The sequence below is a fragment of the Bubalus bubalis genome, chromosome 5 (assembly GCF_019923935.1).
Source record: "Bubalus bubalis isolate 160015118507 breed Murrah chromosome 5, NDDB_SH_1, whole genome shotgun sequence".
Taxonomy (NCBI): Eukaryota; Metazoa; Chordata; class Mammalia; order Artiodactyla; family Bovidae; genus Bubalus; species Bubalus bubalis.
The window spans coordinates 81,578,842-81,596,433 of NC_059161.1; the positions used below are offsets into that span (position 1 = coordinate 81,578,842).

At 45.8% G+C, this 17,592-nt stretch overlaps 1 protein-coding gene across 1 annotated transcript; it reads left to right on the forward strand.

The window, feature by feature from the left end:
- Positions 1-13,799: 13,799 nt before the first annotated feature.
- Positions 13,800-17,229, forward strand: LOC123465840 (leucine-rich repeat extensin-like protein 5). Its single transcript, XM_045165896.1, has 3 exons — positions 13,800-13,891; positions 13,947-14,061; positions 16,426-17,229. Exons 1-3 carry the CDS (start codon positions 13,800-13,802, stop codon positions 17,227-17,229), a joined length of 1,011 nt encoding a protein of 336 aa, XP_045021831.1.
- The last annotated feature ends 363 nt before the right edge of the window (positions 17,230-17,592 follow it).

The following is a 17,592-nucleotide window of genomic DNA, read 5'->3' on the forward strand; positions in this document are numbered from 1 at the left end:
TCCCCTGTAGCCCTCTTTTCCTCCAGCCCTCAATCTTTCCCAACATCAGGGTCTTTTCTAAGGAGTCAGCTCTTCACATCAGGTGGCCAAAGTATTGGAGCTTCAGCTTCAGCATCAGCCCTTTCAATAAATATTCAGGGTTGATTTCTTTTAGGGTTGACTAGTTTTATCTCTTTGCTGTCCAAGAGTCTTCTCCAGCACCACCATTTGAAAGCATCAGCTCTTTGGTCCTCAGCCTCCTTTATGGTTTAACTCTCACATCCATACATGACTACTGGAAACCCCATATCGACCTTTGTTGGCAAAGTAATGTCTCTGCTTTTTAATATGCTGTCTAGGTTGGTCATAGCTTTTCTTCCAAGGAGGAAGTCATCTGAAATGGAGTTCCTCTGGTTGGATGTTGACGGAAAGGGTAGTTTCTCCAGAAGATATAATTAAAATGTTGACTTGAGCTGGCATGTTGGTTCATCCTCTACCTCTCTCCCAACACTACCCACGACCCCTTCCTCCATATGGTCCCTTACATTCACATTCATCCACCCACAAAACAGCTTATAGGAACGAGATCCGAATATACCTGTGTCACTAAGTGAAGAAAGCAAGGCTAATGCAGCTTTGTAAGAAGCTGAGCCATTAGTATTTATACCCAGGTGCTCTGATTTAATATTCAGGACTCTGCCCACCACACCAGGATGCCCTTTGCACAAATGACTTTATCAGATTGACTGATGGTGTAGACTTCCTGGAGGAAAGTCAGAAATTATTCTATACCATCCCCAAGCAGGCATAGGGCACCTGTAGCCCCACATCAGTGCACACAGCCAGCCAGGCCACCTCTCTTGGCTGAAGACAGATGGCGTCTCACCTGAAATCGTGCAGGAAAGCAATGCTGGGCAGCCTCCTAGCAAACTAAGGACAACAGACAGCCTCACCATGTTCACGATGAAGAAAATCTGAGCACTCTCTGAAAGAACACCCAGGCTTCTTTGTATCAACAATAACATTGCTCAGCCAATAGAAACAGTAAATATATATACAAATATATATGTATAGATATTGTATAGATTATATATATACATTATATATAATATATTATATAATGTATATATATATAATCTATCTAACCTTGGCCAAGTAAGTGCGATGGCTTCTGAGAGATGCATGGGATTCTCCCAAGCATTGCCTCAGAGGTGCATATATGTTCCCAGACTGGTTTCTTGAGAGTTTAACTTTGGTCCAAATGCCTTGCTCAGATTCGCAGACTCCTCAGAAGACTGTTCACTATAGCACTGAATTTTGACCTCTTTAGAGTTGGCAACTTCATTTTTGCTCTGTGTTTGGTTTTTATCACACACCCGAACACCAGCACATACACACACTTGCCCCTAGTGCTAGGAACTCCCATGCATTGACTATTACAAGCTCTGATTGCCATGCAAATAGAAAGAACACTCTAGTCCTCTCCTCACCTCCTATCCCTCCACAGCACCTCACAGTTGCATACCCAACTAACAGAAGAGGGGATTGGCTCAATGAAGAAAGCCAGAGCCAGTGAGAAAACCCAGATGACCCCCATCTACATTAATGAAGGAAATGACTATAGAGATCCCTCCCATTATACATGCGGGACACTGAGTTAGGCAGTGAGGATAACACACCTCTGTGTGGTATAACACATCTTTGATGTTCACATATTATTTAATTGCCGTGCATCCCCAATAGCAGACAAACAGATCAATGAGAACTGGCAAAACTCCTTGAAAAATGGGCCATGGCCTTTCATCTCAGAAATTTCAAAGACCCTTTGCAAACGTTATTAGGCCCAACCCCATTCCATAGGCAGTGGGTGGAAAACCCAACACAAGCCATAACCTGAACTCTGTATCTCTTCCAGCCCAGTCACACAATCACCTCCTTCCAGTAGGAGGTGTATTAAGTATTTTGGTCTACTCATTTACTATTTCTTCTTTTCAGCCCTCAGGGGAGCTAGCCAGGTGCCATATTTACAAGGAAACAGCCGTGTTCCTGCAGAGTGGCCTTCTTTTCTAAGGAGTGTACAATGATCTGCGGGAGAGTAGACACAACAAGAAAAAGTAGCAGACACCAACGACTATGTATAAAATAGGCAAACAACAAGGTCCTATAGCATAGCACAGGGAAATATAGTCAATATTGTGTAATAAATGATATGGAAAAGAATATGAAAAAGTATATATATGTGTGCATGTACATGTATATACATACAACATTATAAATCAATTATGTTGTTGTTGTTTAGTCACTCAGTTGTGTCTGACTCTGCAACCCCATGGACTACAGCATGCCAGGCTACCCTGTCCATCACCAACTCCCAGAGTTTACCCAAACTCAAGTCGATTGAGCCAGTGATGCCACCCAACCATCTTGTCTTCTGTCATCCCCTTCTCCTCCTGCCCTCAGTCTTCCCCAGCATCAAGGCCTTTTCCAATGAGTCAGTTCTTCGCATCAGATGGCCAAAGTTTTGGAGTTTCAGCTTTAGCATCAGTCCTTCCAATGAATATTGAGGATTGATTTCCTTGAGGATTGATTGCTTGGATTTCCTTGCAGTCCAAGGGACTCTCAAGAGTCTTCTCCAACGCCACAGTTTGAAAGCATCAATTTTTGGGCACTCAGCCTTCTTTATGGTCCATACATGATTACTGGAAAAACCAAAGCTTTGACTATACAGACTTTGTTGGTAAAGTAACATCTCTGCTTTTTAATATGCTGTCTAGGTTGGTCATAGCTTTTCTTCCAAGAAGCAAGTGTCTTTTAATTTCATGACTGCAGTTATCGTCCACAGCGATTTTGGAGCCCAAGAAAATAAAGTCTGTTTCTATTGTTTCCCCATCTATTTGCCATGAAATGATAGGACTGTATGCCATGATCTTCATTTTTTGAACGTTGAGTTTTAAACCAGCTTTTTCACTCTCCTTTCACCATCATCAAGAAGTTCTTCAGTTCCATTTCACTTTCTACCATAAGGGTAGTGTCATCTGCATATCTGAGGTTATTGATGTTTCTCCCAGCAATCTTGATTCCAGCCTGTGTTATCCAGCCTGTCATTTTGCATGATATACTCTGCAGATAAGTTAAATAAGCAGGGTGACAATATACAGCCTTGACGTACTCCTTTCCCAGTTTTGAACCAGTCCATTGTTCCATGTTCAGTTCTACCTGTTGCTTCTTGACCTGTACACAGATTTCTCAAGAGGCAGGTCAGGTGGTCTGATATTTCCATCTCCAAGAATTTCCCAGTTTGTTCTGATCCACACAGTCAAAGGCTTTAGCGTAGTCAATGAAGCAGAAGTAGATGTTTATCTGGAATTTTCTTGCTTTTTCGATGATCCAACAGATGTTGGCAATTTGATTTCTGATTCCTCTGCCTTTTCTAAATCCAGCTTGAACATCTGGAAGTTCTCGGTTCATGTACTGTTGAAGCCTAGCTTGAAGGATTTTGAGTATTACCTTGCTAGCATGTGAAATGAGTGCAATTGTGCAGCAGTTTGAACATTCTTTGGCATTGCCTTTCTTTGGAATTGGAATGAAAACTGACCTTTTCCAGTCCTGTGGCCACTGTTTAGTTTTCCAAATATGTTGGCATATTGAGTGCACTTTCACAGCATCATCTTTTAGGATTTGGAATAGCTCAACTGGAATTCCATCACCTCCACTAGCTTTATTCGTAATGATGCTTCCTAAGGCCCACTTGACTTCGCACTCCAGGATATCTGGCTTTAGGTGAGTGATCACATCTTTGATTTAAAAAAAAAAAAAAAAAAACTTTTAAACAGAGTAGCACAGACTGAGGTAAGTCTCTGGCTTTTATCTTCAGAGCATTTGTTCACCCCCCAAGGCTAAAGAAGCATCAATCTCACCACACTCCATATATTCTATTTCTCATAGTAAGTAGCTTGTTTTGAGTGCCTACTGTGTTCTCAGTGCTTTACACACTTCATTCCATTTTCTGGTTAAGAGATTACCTCTGGAATCAGAAAGATGTGGGTGCATGCATTTTCCTCACAAAATAGCTATAGCTAAAATAGGTATTTGACCTTAAACAAGATTAATTGCCCTTGGAGCCTCAGTTTCTTCATCTGTAAAATGGAAATAATAATCCTATCAATTACAAAGAGTTGTTGTGAGAATTAGATGAGTAAACTCATGTGAAGCAGTTAACATGCCCAGCACCATTTAAATGCTCAATAAATATTAACCAATATTAAAGTTCACCACAACACCATGAAACAAGTATCTGAGACCACTTAGACTTCCTAGGTGGCACAGTGGTAAAGAATCCACCTGCCAATGCAGGAAACAAGAGATGTGAGTTCAATCCCTGGGTCGGGAAGATCCCCTGGAGAAGGAAATGACAACCCACTCCAGGATTCTTGCCTGGAAGATAACATGGTCAGAGGAGCCTTGTGGGCTACAGACCATGGGGTCACAAAGAGTCAGACACAACTGAGCACAGCACAGAAGCAGATCTTCTTTATAGATGAGGAAATAAGATTCAGAGGTCAAGTCATTTACTAAGGCCACCAAATATAAGTGACAGAGCCCAGACTTGATAGACATGTGGCTGACCTGGATCCATGCTGGTAACCACTGTACGTGTGGAGGGGCTCACGGCACCACAACCCAGGGGCTTACGGTCCCCACCCCAAACTGGCTCTGCCCAGCCCTCCCAGCAGAGACATGCAGGGAACACTCGGGGCAGAACAGCGGTGGGGAAGCAAAGGTTAGCAGACGTGGCTGACCGATTTGTAAAGCTCGTGGTCACAACAAGTCCTGAACATCTTGCAGCCACTTGGGTCTTGTTTTCTAGAACTGGAACAGGATCCGTTCAGACTGTTGAGGGGAGAAGTGTATTTCAAACACCATTTTATGCCCAGATATGAAGCTAGCTTCAAAGTTCATTGGGAAGACGGGTTTTATCTTGTGTTGCATGGCCAAGGCCTGGCTCGGGGAGGTCTCCCAGGGCACCTTCTCTTTTCCCTCCCCTCTTCCACCAGCTACACTCATTCTTTCCTCCTAGACAGCAGGAGTAAAACAGTCTCCCATCTCTTCACAGCATGGATGACTTCCACGACCATTCACTCGGGGCTGGCACTTCTTAGTCTCCATTCAAAACAAAGAGACTAAGAGATAAAATTAGAGACAGGAAGTGGAATAGTGGTTACCAAGGACTGGGGAGAGGACTGATGGAGAGCTATTGTTTAATGTGGATGGAGTTTCAGTTTGAGATAATCAAAATGTTCTGGAAGTGGATAATGGTGATAATGGTGATGGTTGCACAACAGTATGAATGTATTTGATGTCACTGAGTTGCACAGTTAAAATGGTTAAAATGGTAAGCTACTTGTTTTGTACATTGTACTACAAGTTAAAATTCATTGATTTAAAATATCATTCATTAAAATACATTATTAACTTGAAATAATTTTATTCAACTCAGCACTTCCTGGCAAGATAGTATCTTGGAGCCAATGACAAGAAGACCTCCTCTTCACAATCTGTGCCGTAGGAAGGAAGAAGGCAATGAGAGCTAAGCCTCTGGATTCCAAGATATCAAGCTGGTGGAGAGGCAAGTGCAGAGAACTTGTTCTGCTTTAAAGGACAGAAACTGGGGAGAAGCACTGTCAAAAGAGTTAACTCCTTGTCATGTTGTAAGTAGGCATCATGCCATCCTGTTGGCATGACATCTTAAATCCCAATAGTACTTCTCCAGCTTTCCTGGGAGATAAAATATGGTAACTCATCCAACCAAAACACTGTCCAAAAGAAGCTGTTATCACCATAAACCAAATCCAGCCCAAAGGGAAGCATGATAAAACCCATCAGGGCCTTCCCTCTAAGGACTGCTGCTGCTGCTAAGTCACTTCAGTTGTGTCCGACTCTGTGCGACCCCATAGACGGCAGCCTACCAGGCTCCCCCTCCCTGGGATTCTCCAGGCAAGAACACTGGAGTGGGTTGCCATTTCCTCCTCCAATGCATGAAAGTGAAAAGTGAAAGTGAAGTCGCTCAGTCGTGTCCGACTCTTCGCGACCCCATGGATTGCAGCCTACCAGGCTCCTCCATCCATGGGATTTTCCAGGCAAGAGTACTGGAGTGGGGTACCATTGCCTTCTCCACCTCTAAGGACTAGGTTGGGCCAACAGAAGCTGGTCTATTGATGACATTTATATAAATTCCCCTTTGCCCTTTGCCCTTTGAAACGGACTGGGTGAGCATTCCTAGAGCTAGTCAGAGTCTGTGCTAAGCCCTGGGCTGCATTATGAACTAGCCTTGCCATCGTGTTGTTTACAGTCCATTGATACTCAAAAGCTCTAATGCTCAGAGTCTCTGGCCTCAAAGCTCTTGTTCTCAGATGGATCCTCAGGACCTGTAAAGGCATTTGGGTTTGGTGGTGTAGGCTGAGACTTAGAGCAAATGAGACCTGAGTTCAAACTCCATCACTTCCCAACTAAGCTACCTTAAGCAAATGTCTTACCCTCCCTGAGTCCTTCTTATCTGCAAGGTGTCGATGGAAATCTCATTAGCTCCATGTGGTTGCTGGGAGAACTGAATGAGGTCATGTATGCAGAGTATTTTATATGCCATTTGCCACTGATTGGAGTAGGAAATGGCAACCCACTCCAGTATTCTTGCCTGGAAAATTCCATGGACAGAAGAGCCTGGGGGTTGCAGTCTATGGGGTTGCAAGGAGTCCGACATGACTGAGGGACTGAGCATGCACACAATATGCCTGCTGTCAATAAATGGTAGCTGTTATTGCTAAATAAGAATAATTTTGATCCCCTAACTGTGAATCTCTTTGGAAAGAAGTAAGGCCCAGTGGAAGACACAGACCTAGGTGTCAGGGAGTCCCAAGTATAGTCTCCAGCTGCATCTTCAGATGTGTGTCAATCTTACGACCTCAGTCTCACCAGATACAGAATAGGAACAACACTTGCTGCCTCCTAGAGCTCTTGTCAGGATATATTAATTGTTTTTTGCAAGACTAAATATTCCAAGATAGAAAATTGAAAACTATAACATTTGTAATGAATAAAGAAGATGTGGTACATATATACAATGGAATATTACTCAGACATTAAAAAGAATGAAACAATGCCATTGCAGCAACATGGACTGACCTAGAGATTGTCATACTAGTGAAATAAGTCAGACGGAGAAGCAGAAACATCACTTGACATCCCTTATATGAGGAATCTAAAAAGACATGATACATATGAACTTGTTTACAAAACAGAAACAGACTCACAGATTTAGAGAATGAACTTACAGCTGCCAGGGGAAGGATGGGGGAAGAGATAGTTAGGGAGTTCGGGATGGACATGTACACACTGCTATATTTAAAATGGGTAACCAACAAAGACCTACTTAGCACCCAAAGTTATGTGGCAGCCTGGATGGGAGGGGAGTTTAGGGAAAAATGGATACATGTATATGTATGGCTGAGTCCCTTTGCTGTCCACCTAAAATTACAACATTGTTAGTCAGCTATCCTCCAATACAAAATGCTGTGCTAAATCACTTCAGTCACGTCCGACTCTTTGTGGACCTGGACTGTAGCCCGCCAGGCTCCTCTGTCCATGGGATTCTCCAGGCAAGAACACTGGAAAAGGTTGCTATGCCCTCCTCCACAGGGGTCTTCCCAACCCAGAGACTGAACCTGTGTCTCTTATGTCTCCTGGCAGGCAGGTTCTTTATCACTAGTGCCATCTGGGAAGACCCCGATACAAAATAAAAGTTTAATAACAAAAAGGAATCTTTCTGGAATGAGCAGTGCCTTTAAAAAAAAAAAAAAAAAAGTATGTCATTTCTACCAAAACATTTCTAGGCAAACATCTCTAGGTAAAACATCAAACTGGTACCTGAACCTTGTCACCAGGGATATAGCCCCAGCAACAACATCCCTCTTTGACTAATGCTAAATGAGATCAATTCAAATAACACCACAATCTTCCCTGGTGGCTCAGATTGTAAAGAATCTGCCGCAGTGCAGGAGACACAGGTTTGATCCTTGGCTCTGGAAGAACCCCTGGAGAAGGGAATGGCAACCCACTTCAGAATTCTTACCTGGAGAATCCTATGGACTGAGGAACCTGGCGGGTTAGAGTCCATGGGTTTGCAAAGAGCCAGATACGACTGAGCGACTAACAGCAAATGACACACGGCCATCCATCACTCACTTCCAGCTCAGGTGGGCAATGAGCGTTTCAAACAAAACTTTTTTCAATGTGCTTTCAATTTTTTGGCAAAAATAGAGTACACATGCATCATAATATACCCATGGCCATATTGCAGTAAGTGCTCTATTCAGTCAAGTTTCTCCAGAGAAACAAGACAAACAGGGATGCCTAAAAAGAGATAATTTGCTCACATGATTATCGAGGCTTGGTAAGCCCCAAATCTAAACTCTTTGGAGATCCAAAGAGTTACAGTTCAAGCCTGGAGGCCATCTGCTGACAGAATTCCCCCTTCTCTCAGAAAGACTTTCAACTAACTGAAAGAGGGTAAAGAACCCACCTGCCAATGCAGGAGACTTAAGAGACGCGAATTCAATCCCTGAGTCGGGCAAATCCTCTGGAGGAGGGCACAGCAACCCACTCCAGTATTCTTGCCTGGAGAATCCCATGGAAAGAGGAACCTGGCGGGCTACAGTCCATGGGGTCACAGAGTCAGACATCACTGAGCGACTAAGCACGCACACACCCACATTATGGAGGGTACTCTACTCTACTCAAAGTTCACTGATTCAAATGTTGTCATCACCTGAAAAAGCTCTTCACATTCTCCAGGGTGGGGCCCAGCAATCTGCTTTTGAAAAGCCTTTCAGGGGATTCTGACACACGCTCAAGACCACTAGCCTAAGAGCAGAAACAAGTCCAAAAGGTGCCTTAGGAAGCAAGCTCCTAGGTCCCCAGCATTCTGCTCATTTTTCAGATACACTCTGAACCATCTAGTGAATGCCTGTGAGATTCCGCCTATGAGATTTCAGGGTTGATTTCTCAGCAAACCAGAGTTTTTCAAAATGTGAATCCCACTTGCTATATACCAGATACTCTTCTAAAGTGCTTTAATGACATGCGTTCAATTTCATTTAAAGTGATTTTTTTCCCCTAAGTTTGTAGTATTTATCTTTCTGAAGACAATATGGCTTAAAACTGCACTAAGACATCCCATAAACCAAGCATGATTATTATTGTCACTATTTCAAAGATCAGAAAACTGAGATGCAAAGAAATGAAGACATTTTCAGGGAACCTGGCTCCAGAGTCAAACCCCCACCACCGGTAGGGCCTTCTCTTAACTTATGAGCTGCTTAGGCCTCAGTCCTCAAGGCTGACTGGACCCATGGTGGACTGAGGTGTCCTCCAGGGACCATCTAGATTCACTGGCCCCTACTGGCTGTGGCTCAATGTGTGTGTTTGCTTCCAGAGTAATCCCCCAGGGCCTGCAAGCCCTCAGAGGTGTTGTGCCAGGATCACTAAACCAGGTAATTCGGTCAAACGATTTCAGCAGCTCCCACCTACACTGACCTAAGAGGTCAAGGGAATTGTGGATTGCTTTTAGAGTTTGCATTGGCCACACTTTCCAACTTTGTAGAGCATGGTACAAAATATTAACTATTAAGCTAATATTTAGTAGTATTTAGTACAAAGTGGGAGGCCTGGCGTGCTGCAATTCATGGGGTCACAAAGAGTCGGGCACAACTGAGCGACTGAACTGAACTGAGTACAAAGCATAAGCAATCACCAAGGACTGTTCCCACTAACCAAGAGGTCTGGTTCATAGAAAATTACCATATGTCTTATCCATGGATAGTTAATTGAGAAAAATTCCAGAATCATAAAGCATATATTCTGGAGATTTGAAAGAGACCTTCTGATTTAAGTCAACACACCTTCCCTGGGTCATCTTCCCTGGATCATGGTCTTGGTCAGTCATTCATTCAGACATTAACTGATGGGAATCCATCCCCACAGTTGTCCATACCATGTCAGACACTAAAAATGTCTTCATTCTTATGGGCCAAGGGCTATCTCTCTGAAGCCTCATCCTTTGACCCCTAGGTTTACTCTGTCCTTCACTTTATCCTCAGGTGCTTGCAAACAGTGAGCGCGCCATCCTCAAGCCTTCCTTCCAGCTCTCATCTCTGCCATTCCTTCCACCAGCCAAGCATCATCTCCAAGCTCAGCCCAGTTTTGTCTGTGTCCCTCTTAATGTGTGGCAACCAAAACTGAGCCCATATTCCAGGACAGGTCTGATCAAGAAGAAGAACAAAGCAATCCCCTCCCAGCTGATGGACTGGGATACAAATACAGTTAATGCCATCATAATGTGTCTTTACAGGCACAGAAACAGAGTTCATTTTTTTAAACAATTTTTTTGGCCACACAGCGTGACAGACAAGATCCTGGTTCCCCAATCAGGGTTCAAACCTGTGCCCCCTGCAGTGAAGGCATGGAGCCTTAACAACTGGATCACTAGGGAAGTCCCCAGAGTTCATTTCTGAATATACACATATAAATAAACTCTAAATACCAGGAGTCTATTAAATGATAAAAAAACATTTTTAAATACTCAAAAACACTTTTTTTAACAATTTAAAAACACATGGCTTTTCCTCACCCCTCCCATACTCCTCTCTGTCTTCCATTTCAGTTAGCATCATGAGCGTGGCAGCAGCTAGTTGAAAGATTCTTGGATTTCAGAGGCCCTCAGGGCCACGACAGGAGCTGCCCCAGGTCCTCCTGCCTGAACCCAGGGATGTCCCTCCCCACTGGGGTACTGGGCTGGGAGGCAGGACCTGTCTCACTCTGCGACACACAATAATGACTTTGTGTAGATGAAGCAGCGACAGGACTCAGCCCCCGGGAGCAGGCCCTGAGTGCAGACCTCCTGGGCACTTGCTCAGCCACTTTGTAAAGGCAGAGTCCGCTCTCCTCAGGGGAAGAGGTGAAGGGAAGGAGCATGTGCTGCACTCTAGTGTACAGCAGGCACTGTGGGGCTTCTGTGCCTTCTGTCTCCTAGATCCCCCCCCCCACCTCTGAGGGGTGCATGTTGTCCTCAAAGGGCTCAAGTTGGCATATAAGGCCAAGGCCCTGCAGCTGGTTGGAAGCAGGTAGGATGAGAACCCTGCTGCCCAAGGTGACATATTCCTACGACAGGCCCACCAGGGAAACCAGGTGGTTAGCACGCCCCATGGCAGCCTGCGCTGAGCCTCGTGCTCTGTGAGATGAGGCTGGAGCGTCTAGTGGGAACCACCAAACAGGCCCCTTCTCAGGAGCAGAGGCCCCGAGGCCCAGGAATCCCAGGACCCAACAGGGTCTCAGCCCTGCCCTCTAATAAGTCACTTTTCTCCCCACCTTGGGAAATGGGTCCTTGGCTGGCTCACAGATGTCTGGGTTTTCTCTGTGGTCTGGGAAAAGCTTGAACCACTACGAAGTTATTCAGTGCATATTAATTAACAACAATAAGCCTTTTTCTCTTCCCGTACCCATCCCTTTGCACTTAGTGAAATGCCTGGGATTAAGCAGATTATTCACGATACATAAAACTGCCACTTTTCAAGTCAGGTCATTCTGAGGGTATGTTTCAAGAAGGTGGATAAGAGAGATTCAAATCACTTTTAGGAGGTCTTCAGATTCCCAAGGCATTAAAGGTCTCTTGTGGGGCCAGCCTGGCGGTTATAATGTCTCTTGTCTGCATGGGGAGCTAAGATGCAGTTAAATAAGTTAAGAGGGGCATCTCCCACTGTGTTCCAAGGAAAAAATACCATTAATCATGATGGGTACTTACATGTGGCCTTTAATCTGTGCCTCTCAAAGTATCTTAATCACCATTAATTATACCTCCCAGTATACCTTGAGGCAGGTGAAAACTAATATACCCATTTTACAAGTGAATAAAGGACTATCTGGGGAGGAGGAGCAAATTATCTGGGGCCACACATAAGCCAGTGGCAGAGTAAGCAATTTCAGCCCCAGGTCAGGACCTAGGCTACCCTGTTTTCATTGGCGCTTCCCTCTAAAGGACTGGGCTCTGGGAGAGAATCAAAGATGCTATTGTGGTACCACTTCTAAGGGCCAATGAAACTGATCACTCTTAAAAAAGAAAAGTACCCTCTTTATGGAATGCATAAAAGCAGAATATTATCATGCTTTGGGCATTGTCCCTCAGGCTAAAGGTGGCCAGTGACTGTCAGAATGTGTGAGACACATCTGACTATGACTCAGTCATCCTGGGCCATGACAAAAATGCTCCTTTCAATGGAGTCACAGAATGGGGTGTCCAAGTTGATCTGAACAAACAGATGTTCTGTAGCAGCTCCTTGTGTCCAGGGTTCTCTTTTCTCCCAGTGTCTCCCTCTGTGCACCTCAGCTTTGGGTCCCCAACCCCACACCATAGGAGCACATAGCAGGGATGTCTGATCTAGTGTTGGAGACTCAAGGAGAGCCCAAAAGAAGACCATGAGCAAGTCAGCAGAGGCGGCGGGGCGCTCTAGACATGTGAGAGCATGAGCACAAGGAATGCAAGGAGCTTTTTCTTTGTTGGCTGCACCAGGTTTAGTGGCAGCATGCAGGTGCTGCCGTGGGGGCACGTGGGGTCTAGGTCCCCGACAGAAACAGGTTCACAGACACTGAAAACAAACTTATGGTCACCAAAGCAGAAAGTGAGGGACGAATGAGTATGGAATTAATAGAATACACACTACTGTGCATAAAACAGATAAGCAACAAAGATTTACTGTATAGCACAGGGAACTATACTAAATAGCTTTAACAACATATAACAAAATATAGTATACAAAAACCTGGATTACTGGACCGTAAAGAAGGCTGCGCACCCTGCCTCCTCTCTGCCCTCCCCTCCCACCCTCTCCCTGACTCAGTCTTCAGGCTATTCTCTTCTCAAGCATGCCCTGCTCCCACCTCGTGGCCTGCTCCCTCACCAAGTCTTTGCTTACAGTCATCTTCGAGTCAAGACATTCCCAATCACCTACTTAATTCTGCAGCCTCCTCTCCTGCCTACACTGCCAACCCACCTTAGCATCATCCACCCCACCTTCTTACCCCCCATTCTCTCCCCAACCCCCCCTTCATAGCTCTTGATGGCTTTAGTCCCATAGATCATTTGGTACTCCCTGGAGAGCTCTAAAATATAAGCTTAATGAAAGCAGGATTCTTACCAGTTAGCTGTGTTCTCTACAGTGGAACAGGGCCTAGTACATACTGGTGATCAATGAATAGTTATTGACTAAATCTTTTAACAGTGCCTTGTGCAGGGAAAGTATTCAGCTTTAGCTAATTAAAATTGATCTACAAAAAAGATATAAATATCATTATTGAGCAAGTGGAAAATCTTGAATAGGTATTCTATGTTATATAATATTACTGTACCAGTATGAAACTTCTTGAATGTAATTATGTAAGTCATATAGGAGAATGACCTTGTGCTTAGGAGACAGAAGCTGATGTATTTAGGGGGCAAGTGTCATGATATCCACAACTTACATTCCAATGTTTCAGTAACATATAAATACTGAGATGTGAGTAGATCAAAACAATTAACAAGTCTAGATGAAGGGCATACTGGTATTCATTGTAATGTATTTTAAAAACCAGCTTCACTTTGAAATTCTTCAAAATAAGGTGTTGATGTATTTGGTTGGTCATGTGCCAACTTGGCTCAGCTGAACTACATTTCCCAGAAATCCTTTTCCCATACGATCCCCGTAGGATGGGCCACAGGGAGACTCCAGTGCGCGATGTGGAGGACGGCCGTGGAGCAGCAGGCGTCGTCAGCTTGCCCACTTGGTCACTTGTCCATCGGGCCACCGCACCGGTGTGAGGCAGCAGTGTCAGCTGCTCTGCCAACCCTAGACTCCCTTAAGATTCTCTGACTCCTGGGCCAGGTGTGTGTTTTGGGTCCATGAAGAAGAGCCCCAGCTTCTTCAGGACACCCATTTCATTGAGATCAAAGGCAACAGGTACTCCATTGAGCAGTCCAGCATTGTGGGTCCAGCTTCTGTGAGTGCCAGCCTTTTCCCCTGTTAAATCCATCTGCCTGTCCTCACGGCCTGCCCTGAAGACTTCAAGTAACAGCATCCAAGGCAAAGAATCCTCACAGACATCCTTACAGAGATGGCTTAACTAGCTCCCACAACTGCATACGATCATGTTCATATAACAGATTCCTTTACACACACACAAACACACACACACACACATACACACACATTCTGAACTTGGTATCAGGAGTAGGGCTTACTCCGTTAGTGTAAAACACCACATTCACAAATCTCTTTGAGGTGAATTGTTTATCTTTGGCTAAACCGTACTCTTAAACTTTCTATGTTTGGTTGAGAGGATCTGTAAGGCACACTCGGTCTTCCTAGAGGGCCTTTGGCTTGACAAAAAGGCACTGTGAGGCACCACCTTTGCTATTTCTACTGCCATAACCAAAGTTTTATGGTCACACCCTTGGCTTCACCTTCAGGTTTTCCTGACAGTGTCCTGGATCTGATCTCTGCTTAAGAGCAATTTCTTAGCTTTAGAACCATATGCCATCTGGAGAGGCTGAGAAGCCTCCAACCTATCACATCCCAGCTTCTTTGTGCTTAATAGTCCCTCCCCTGATTTTCCCCTCTCCTCAAATTTCACAATAAGCAGCCAGGAAAAATCGGGAGACACATTCCACTCTTTATCTAGAAATCCTTTAGTAGATCACCTACTTCATTAAGTATATTTTCTAGTTTCCACCTTGCTGCTGAAAACAGCATTGCTAATGATTTCTGCTACAACATAATGAAAATCTCCTTTTCTCTTTAAGTTTCCATAAGATTTTTCTTCATGTGCCCACTGATAAATGCACTGGAGGTGCATCACTTCTGTAATATTAATGCATAACACACTGAATCAAACCTAGATGGAGGGATATTCTACAAAATGACAGCCAGTATTGTTCAAAAGTGTCTAAGTCGTGAAAAACAAGAAAAGACTGAGGAACTGAAGAGAAATAACAGGTAAATAAATGCAATGCAGCATCTGGACTGGATCTTGGAACTAGAAGAACATCAGTGGGAAGGGCTTAGAGTGTAATTACTGGTATTATAGCAATGTTAATTTATTTCCTGGTTTTGATCATTGTATTATGATTCTATAAGGTGTTAACATTGAGGGAAGCTGAGTGAAGACTATTTGGGAAATATTTTGCAATTTTTTTGTAAGTCAAAAATTATTTCCAAATAAAATTTAAAAATCTTTATGCTTAAAGAATTCTCAAAAAAAGAAAAAGATTTTCCTTACTTAAAGCCCTAAATTCTACAAGTCGGGTGCACCTAATGTTTCACTAACATTCTCCTCAAAACCCATAGCCTGCTTCCAAAAGCACATCCATTTTAGGGTTTTTTATGGCAACACCCCATTCCCAGGAACTAAAATCTGTATTCATTATCTACTGCTGCTGCTGCTGCTGCTGCTGCTAAGTCGCTTCAGTCGTGTCCAACTCTATGAAACCCCATAGACAGCAGCCCACCAGGCTCCCCCATCCCTGGGATTCTCCAGGCAAGAACACTGGAGTGGGTTGCCATTTCCTTCTCCACCGCATGAAAGTGAAAAGTGAAAGTGAAGTCGCTCAGTCCTGTCCGATTCTTCCCGACTTCATGGACTGCAGCCTACCAGGCTCCTCCTTCCATGGGATTTTCCAGGCAAGAGTACTGGAGTGGAGTGCCATCGCCTTCTCCGTCATTATCTACTGCTTTAGAACAAATTACTCCAAATCTTAGCATATTAAAAGATTAACATTTATTATCTCACAGAGTTTCAGGCTGTCAGGAATCTGAAAGCAACTTAGGGTCTCTCGCAAGATGCTAGTTAAACTGAAAGCCCGGGCTACTCTAGGACTGGCTGAGGCTGAAGATTTTGCCCCCAGGTTCATTCTCATGGTTGTTGGTAGACCTCAGCTCCTCACTGGCTACTGGCTGGAAGCTTCAGTTCCGTGGCATGTGGGTCATTCTAGAAGGTAGCTCACAGCATGGCAGCTGGCTTTTCTCAGAGCAAGAGATTCAAGAACATGAGGTGAGGTGGAGGAAAAGAGAGTCCTCAGATTTCCTCCATCCAGCAAGTTTAAGCAGAAAAGAAATGTTTGTTACAGAATGACTTACAGAGTTATTTCTGGGAGACATAGAATTAAGCCTGACTGCTACTAATTCAGGTCAAGTCATCCAAGAGATACACACAACCACATCGTGAGACTATTCTTGCAGAAACTCCACTGCTGCTTCTGCCTGCCCTTTGCATCTATCTATGGAGCAGGGCCCAGAGAATAGATGCTCCACCACAGCGTCCAGGAAGATCAGCCTCTCCACATAGCATCCCTCATCCAACACCCAGGTCCCTTACCCAACATGTGTCCCTCACCCGCCGCCCACGTCCCTCACCCACGACCCGTTTCCCTCACCCGCCACTGGCGTCCCTCACCCACCACCCGTGTCCTCACCCTCCGCCTTCATCGCTCATCCACGGCCCATGTCCCTCACCGCTTCCGCGTCCCTCACCCTCCAACAGCGTCCCTCACCCTCCTCCCGCGTCCCTCACCCTCCGCCCACGTCCCTCACCCTCTGCCCGTGTCCCTCACCTGCCGCCTTCACCCCTCACCCTCTGCCTGCGGCCCTCACCCGCCTCAGCGTCCCCATCTGCCGCCTTCACTCCTCACCCTCCTCCTGCGTCCCTCACCCTCCGCCTTCATCCCTCAACCGCCTCAGCTTCCCTCACCCTCCACCTTCACCTATCACCCTCTGCCCGCATCCCTCATCCACAGCCCATGTCCCTCACCCGCCTCAGCGTCCCTCACCTGCCTCAGCGTCCCTCACCTTCCGCCCGTGTCCTTCACCCTCCACCCACATCCCTCACCCGCCACCCGCATCCCTTACCCTCCACCCGCATCCCTCACCCGCCGCCTTCACCCCTCACCCTCTGCCTGCGGCCCTCACCCTCCACCCGCGTCCCTCACCCTCTGCCCACGTCCCTCACCCACCACCTTCACCCCTCACCCTCTGCCTGCAGCCCTCACCCTCTGCCCGCGTCCCTCACCCTCTGCCCGTGTCCCTCACCCGCCACTTCACCCCTCACCCTCTGCCTTCAGCCCTCACCTTCCGCCTTCGTCCCTCACCTGCCGCCCATGTCCTTCACCCATGACCCGCGTCCCTCACCGCCTCGGCGTCCCTCACCCTCCACCTTCACCCATCACCCTCTGCCCATGTCCCTCACCCGCTGTCTTCACCCCTCACCCTCCGCCTGCAGCCCTCACCTTCTGCCTTCTTCCCTCACCCGCCGCCCGTGTCCTTCACCCATGACCCGCGTCCCTCACCCGCCTCAGCATCCCTCACCCTCGGCCCTCATCCCTCACCCTCCAACCGCTTCCCTCACCCTCCGCCAATGTCCCTCACCCTCTGCTCGCATCCCTCACCCTGCGCCCGCGACCCTCGCCCTCCGCCTGCGTCCCTCACTCTCCGCCTTTGTCCCTCATCCACTACCTGCATTTTGTCGTCCAGGTCTCAG